This window comes from Adiantum capillus-veneris, chromosome 17 (genome assembly GCF_014529385.1).
Source record: "Adiantum capillus-veneris isolate H3 chromosome 17, ASM1452938v2, whole genome shotgun sequence".
NCBI lineage: Eukaryota > Viridiplantae > Streptophyta > Polypodiopsida > Polypodiales > Pteridaceae > Adiantum > Adiantum capillus-veneris.
In genome coordinates, this window is record NC_140947.1 from 102,856,234 (window position 1) to 102,863,228 (window position 6,995).

The following is a 6,995-nucleotide window of genomic DNA, read 5'->3' on the forward strand; positions in this document are numbered from 1 at the left end:
ATGGCAGGCTCTGCACCAGATATATCAATGGGTTCTGTGAAGTCTAAATTTCTCTTCATTGAAGTTTTAAACAACTTAGAAAGTCTTCTCGGAACATTTTTTTGGTGAACAATGCGCTAGGGATCTATTTTCTGACTCTTCCTCCAATGCCATCTTAATCCTACCATTTATTTCATACTCAGAAATATAAGTTTCTTCAAACATAAATAAAAAGAAGAGCACCACATGATCATATAAGTTTTCAACAAACAATAGCTAGGTATCTCACAATTATTTTCTACTAATCATATAGACAATAACACAAGATGATTAGCATATGTGCATCTTTTGATGTTTTTTGTGAAGCGTCACTAAACTTTTGCCCTGCTTAATGATTGATCAAATGCAAAATTGCTCTATAGTTGTGAAGAGAAAAAGCCAATCAAGTGGATCACGGCACGCGGAGTACATAAATGGAACTCCATAAAACTAATGGCGCACCGTGATCCACTTGATTGGATTTTATACACAGTAATAGCCACCAAAACATCAAAGATTTTATACTCCAAAAATAAACCTTGTACACTTTAAAAAGTGGATCACGGCGCGCGGAGTACATAAACGAACCTCCACAAAACTACTGGCGCGCCGTGATCCCATTTTTCTAGGTTCAGTGTTAAATTGCCTTTCACATTTTGTAGCACATTTCCTAGGTACGAGTAAACTATGGACCAACTAGGCGTGCAGAGATTTCCTTTACCTTTGCCAGGACTAGACATTGCTCTTGGAATAGAGATTTAGGACTGGGAATGTTGCTGTTGGTCTTCATGCTTCTGATTCCTACACCTTGAAGGAGCCAGAGGCCTGTTTAACTCTCTCTCTGTCCCTCTCTCTCTCTAGCCTCTCTCTCTCTCTCTTGATGTCTGTATTTGCTTCTGCAAATGATTTCTCTTCTCCCCTTTACTAAGTTACTCTCTCTCTCTCTCTCTCTCTCTCTCTCTCTCTCCTTTGCATACAATAATAGACATTATTGTTAGAATTATTCACGAAGCACACCGAATATTATTCTACACGTGTTAGCAAGACATGCAATAAATGGCTGGTACGACCACAGTAAAGATTTTTCTACAACCGAAAAATACGTGTACTATCTATGGTAACAAATGCACACTTGGATTCATGATAAGAGAGAGACAAATAGAGAGAGAGAGAGAGAGAGAGAGAGAGAGAGAGAGAGAGAGAGAGAGAGACGTAGCCAAAGAGATGTGCATCATCCGAGATGACCTCTGCAACCAAGGCGCACAGTTGATATTGCCGAAGACACTGAGTGAAGAGAAAACGAACTCCTTCAAGAGTTTTCAACCAATTGAAAGCAACACTTAGGGGAATCCGCCTCATATACTCATTTCAAACTACTTCTATCCACGAAGAGAGGTATTTCTAGAGTGTTTGTTGATGTAGAAGAGAGAGAGAGAGAGAGAGAGAGATAGTGTTTTTGAGTGTTTGTTGTGTTTGAAAGAGGAAGACACACACACACACACACACACACACACAATACATGAATTGGAGCACGGTGCGTGATAGGCTATTTTCCCTTCTCAATTTTAAGCCCGCGCGCCATGATCTATACAGAGAGAGAGAGAGAGAGAGAGAGAGACATAGAGAGAGAGAGAGGGAATACAAGAATTGGAGCACGGCACGTGATAAGCTATTATCCTTCTCAATTTTGGGCCCGCGCGCCGTGATCCACAGAGAGAGAGAGAGAGAGAGAGAGAGAGAGAGAGAGAGAGAGAGAGAGAGAGAGAGAGGGGGGGGGGGGGGGGGGGGGGGGGGAGGGAATACAATAATTGGAGCACGACACGCGATAAACTATGTTCCCTTCTCAATTTTGAGCCCGCGTGCTGTGATCCACACAAAGAGAGAGAGAGAGAGAGAGAGAGAGAGAGAGAGAGAGAGAGAGAGAGAGAGAGAGAGAGAGAGAGAGAGAGAGATCCCCACATTTTTCTCTTACAATGTATTGGCAAGAACAAAGGCAACAGCAAGGAAGGAAGGGAAAGGACCAACGCTTGCAAAGAAAGCATGTGGAAGGTCCGCTAGTAAGAAGAAAAGACCAGGTAAACCATTGAAGATATTGAAGGAACCAATGATGAAGAATATTCAGAGAAACATGGGCTAATTCAGAGAGATCAGAAAAGCTCAGAAATGTATTGAGCTTTTTGTCCCTAAACTTCCTTTACAAAGAGCAGTAAGGCAAATTTTCAAGGAAGCATGTGTTGATACAATGAGAGGGAAGGTTATTGCCCTGCTCTGTCTTGAAGAAGCAGCAGACGATTTTTTACTAGAATACTTTAATGATATCACCATTGTTGCTACTCATGCTCCACGGGTCACAGTAATGGACAAGGACAGTGAGACGCTCAAGAGAGTACATTGGAGATACAATAAGCTCCTCATCCCTAATGATTTTATTGACCCTAAAATGAAGGATATATTGCTAATACCACCATACCGACGGGAGCATGGGGGTTAAGATTCATAAGGTTACTCATGGTGTGAACACCAGAGCCAGAGCTGAGCAAGAAGAAAGATGTTACCTAAAGAGGATACAGACTGCTGCTGCTGATGAAGAGGCACAGAGGAGAAATTATGGGCTAGTTACCATAGACTTAAATGAAAGAGACAACAATATTTTACATTCCATGAAAGAAGCACTGTTAGCAACCATTCCCCTTGCTGATGGTACTCGCCAATTAGCTCTGGATTCTGTTGATATTGGGATTTTGAAAGATCCCAATGCACAAATTATAGACTCTATTGTTTATTTATGCCTAAAGTAAGTGCCCTTCTCTACCTTTAAGATCCTTTACTTTTGTATTTGGTCTCTAATTGAATCCTTGTTATTGATCGTAGCTTAATAAAGAGCCAACTCCCTCAACAAACCCATACTGAAATACATGTTTTAGATCCACAGTTGTTTGTGCCACTCTGAATAAAAAACACACCTCATGGCACATTGGAGAGATGGTACGTTTGTCCACTGTCCAATGCTTCAGGTCACATCTCTGGTGTTTCCATACGAATTAAATAATTTTTGGAGCCTTGTATGCATTGAATTGGACAAACAAGTGGTATGGACTATCAACTCCATATGAGGGACACATTCAGAGATAAGAGTGTGAGTGTTGACTTAACATTGAGTGTTTATTTGGGCTATGGATGATGACCTCAATATTGTTAATAACAAATAACTTTCATTGTTCATAGATGTGTAAAAAGATTACTTCATATCTATGGAAGGCTTTGTGAAAATCATGAACTCTACAGGGAAACCTTTAAAGTTGTCGAAGTGCCTAATCAAACAAATCAAAATTCCTGTGGTTGGAGATGTCTTCTCCACGCAGAGTACATACTACATAGTTTTTTTTTCTTTGAATCCATTTATGTATAAGGTATTTCCGTGCTATGGTTTGGACCAACTTGGTGCTATTATTAATTGAAGTATTGACCACAAGTTAATCTAGTTTTTCAGAATGCTAACAAGCAAGTTTAATATTTTTTTTATAGTGAACGAACACAATTGATATAGATGATTTTCTATAGGCGAACCCCACAAAGACAAAGGGTCACATATCAGGGCTTTGCACGTTTGGTTGGACAAGGCCTACTCTATACTATGTCTAGAGTGAGTCTAGCCTGGGCCAATTAGAAGTTTCAATTGATTTGGCTGTGCAAACTCGAAGGGGTACAAGTAGGTATAGAGATCTAAAAGATGTAGTAGGGTAAAACCCCCAACTTAAGGCCACTTAACTTGGTTGATAATTTGCGGATGGCGTAGTGCATAGATTCAAGCTTGAAGGGGCCCAAAACATTGCTCGACGGAATCACAAGGGCCAGCAAAAGCCCCAGCACGATCGGCAAAACACTCATGCATACGGAAGTAGAACAAGTTTTTATGTGTATCAAAATGTAGTGCCATTAGGTAGCCCCACAAGGGTGGAATACGAGACAGAGTTCCAGCAAGGCTCAAACCTCAAATCAGACGGCTAGGATTTTACCCCGCTCACGCTAGCCAACCAAGCACTAGTGCTTGCGTGTCCCAAACCTGGACCTTTACATTACTTAGTGTTGGGGGTAGATGGGTCCCTGTACAGGGACCCGGTTCTTTATCGACCCCTTTACCCATACACTGGTCCTTTTGACTCATGCCTTGCCAAAGAGGAATATGAGGGACGTGTTGGAAGAAATTTAGGTGCTTTTGTGTGTGTGTGTGTGTGTGTGTGTGTGTGTGTGTGTGTGTGTGAGAGAGAGAGAGAGAGAGAGAGAGAGAGAGAGAGAGTATGGTGTACAGGCATGAGGGGAGGAGGATGAACCTCAAAAAGCCGTGCAGATTAACTATAGCTGCATTGGTGAAGGCTCCCCACCTCCTCCCCACTATCATTTCCTCTCTCTATAGCGAAGACACATTGCCACACTACAACATCATCTCTAGGATTCAACTTGAATGCTTCTCATGAAAGTTCCATGGAAGATGATGAAGAGATGAGTCTCGAGAGTTAGGCTCTGACAAGGTTGATTTCTATGCCCCTCTTATGACCCAAACCCTTAAGGACTCAATGAATGTGGGCATCTTTGTCAGTGGGAAATCATAAGGTCACCCTTAATTCTAACACAGTGTGGAACAATGTTAACGCCTTCTGCAATCAAGTTGTGGTTTTACATTCTACAGGACGACTTTCTCACATTCATGACATTGCAAAGGCTATTGATCATGGATTCGATAAGTTCATAGTGGACAATATCTTTTAGTCAGGGTCTATTGCATCACATGGACTACCTGCCCACAGAGAGTAATTGTGGTGGATGTCAAGAAGGCTTGTTGATCCTCAACCTTGTACAATGGGATTTAAGAGGTTGGCAACTAGTGCGTTCCATCAAAGAGAAACTATTAAGCAAATGCCCTGTATGGGTGGAGTTGATGGATCTACCCTCCTTCTTGCCGAACGCCATCAAGGAGATAGCATCATCCCTAGGTAAAAGTTCGGCTCTATCCAACTATTAACTATCCTCATTGCAACAGGACCTGTGACAGAGGATGATGTGGACTATTTCCTCACAAAGCACAACAAAGGAATTAATAAGAAAGGCTAGTTTGTCCGGGTATGAAGGACAATATTTCGAACAGCCGCGACCCCGAGTAGAAGATTTTATCCACTAGAGGTCTTTGGAATCCCCTATCAATTTGTGCACCAATCTCCGGCATGTGTTTTTTGTTTGAGGCATCCCAAAAAAAGTGAATAAACATCTAAAGTTTGGAGAGCTCCATTCGAGGGTAACGAGATTTAAGTTAGAGTCGGGACTCTCAAGCGACGGTTCTTTTAACGTATGAAACGCAGTTCTGAACTCTGTGCTGCCATTTTCTGAGTTTCTCTCCTATGACCCGCTTAGTACTGCAGGCGCTGCTTGCCTGCGCCCTGCTCGCTACCCTGTCTCTGGCGCATACCGCGCTTGTAGGCTCCCCTAAGATACACGCGCAGTCTCTCACCGCCCTCTGCAACACAACCACCAACCCTACCCTCTGCCTCTCCACCCTCTCTTCCTTACCCTGTTCCCAGAGGTCCGCTCTCCTTCAAGACCTGACCGCCTATGTCATCTCCTCTGCTCTTAGCGAGGTCAACCGCAGCTATTTTCTCGCTCACGAGATTAAGGACAGCGACGTCAGCGACATCCTGCAGGACTGCCTGGAGCTGATGGACGACTCCCGGGACGAGTTGCTGAGGTCCGCGAAGAGACTTTCGCACCTGTACGGGAAAACGCCGCCGGTTACGCTAGGCGGGGAGGTGATGGACGTGCGTGTGTGGCTCAGTACATCGCTGGCAGATTTGAATGCTTGCTGGGATGAGCTAGCGGACCCCAAGGCGGTTAACCTAAGGGGTCGTTTACACGGTGCGGGGCAGAAGAATGTGGAGCCTCTTCTGTCGATTGAACTAACGCTGGCCGAGAGGTTGGTTAAGCCCGGCGGAGCTTCCACATCCTATGGACTCGCTTGCCACCTCCGCCACCAGCGTGGAAGCCGCCATCACCCCGATCACCATCGCCACCATCGCCATCACCACCACCACGACCACCTGCACAGTACTCACCACCACCATCACCATCTTTACCATTTCCATGCGTAGAACATCTGTCCCTACCGTAATCTTTCCCGTGTAAAACTGAAAAGACAGGCAAGCCTTCAAGCTGCTTGGCTTGCAGAAAACCCTCATTGTTCGCAACCAACAGATCTCTTAATAGACTGTGATCATCAGTGCAACATGGCAAGGTTATGATGGCAAACTCTTTCGTTCATTTCCTTTTTAAGAAGGGCATTAACTATACATCTTCTTCCATCGCTAATCTGTATAGTAAGCATTTCTCTTCTTCAAAGAATTCTCTTTTGAGGTTGTGTTGTATTTGTTTGTGTTAGTAGAGTCATAGAATTGTATCTCTTCTCAAAAACACCTCTCAAGTTTTGTCAAGCACAATTATTTTGTTGGGTGGCAGGCTGAACAATTCAAGGACCACTTGGAAAAGTTTCCAAGACTTTGATGAGAATTATAGTTTCATAGCAGAATGAAATTAAGTCCATGCATTGGTGTTCCTCTCAAGTCGCTACCCTTGCCCACATGAGCTAGAAGATAAGGCACAAATGCAGAGCTAGAAGATAAGGAGTTTAGTTTCTTGAGAAGACACTAGGTTGATTAGATGGCTTTACCCATGAATTCAAATAGAGGCATTCCTTAGACTTCTTTGTGTCCATGTACATGCCTAGAGATGTAGGGTCATGGTAAGAGAGACCATCATGGTGCGTGACCTTTCATGAAGAGGACATTAATGCACAAGCAACTTAAGCAAAATATATGGATCTCGAAGAGCGAACTAGATGGTTTATAATATTTTAGGTCTAATTTTTAACTGGGTAGTCAAAACAATGTAAACAAGGTTTTCTAGGAAATCTAGGAGAAGGGTGTAAACAAGGA

The 6,995-nt window shown here is 43.2% G+C and overlaps 1 protein-coding gene across 1 annotated transcript; it reads left to right on the top strand.

The window, feature by feature from the left end:
- Positions 1–2,498: 2,498 nt before the first annotated feature.
- Positions 2,499–6,155, top strand: LOC147437798 (uncharacterized). The gene is made up of 2 exons (XM_086486616.1): positions 2,499–2,795; positions 5,433–6,155. Exons 1-2 carry the CDS (start codon positions 2,499–2,501, stop codon positions 6,153–6,155), a joined length of 1,020 nt encoding a protein of 339 aa, XP_086342742.1.
- The last annotated feature ends 840 nt before the right edge of the window (positions 6,156–6,995 follow it).

What these genes read in the sequence shown, in the direction of transcription:
- LOC147437798 (XM_086486616.1), top strand. Translation starts at nt 2,499, where the DNA reads ATGGGGGTTAAGATTCATAAGGTTACTCATGGTGTGAACACCAGAGCC. An exon ending in CACAAATTATAGACTCTATT is followed by an intron (nt 2,796 to 5,432) that starts GTTTATTTATGC and finishes TTAGTACTGCAG; the next exon opens with GCGCTGCTTGCCTGCGCCCT.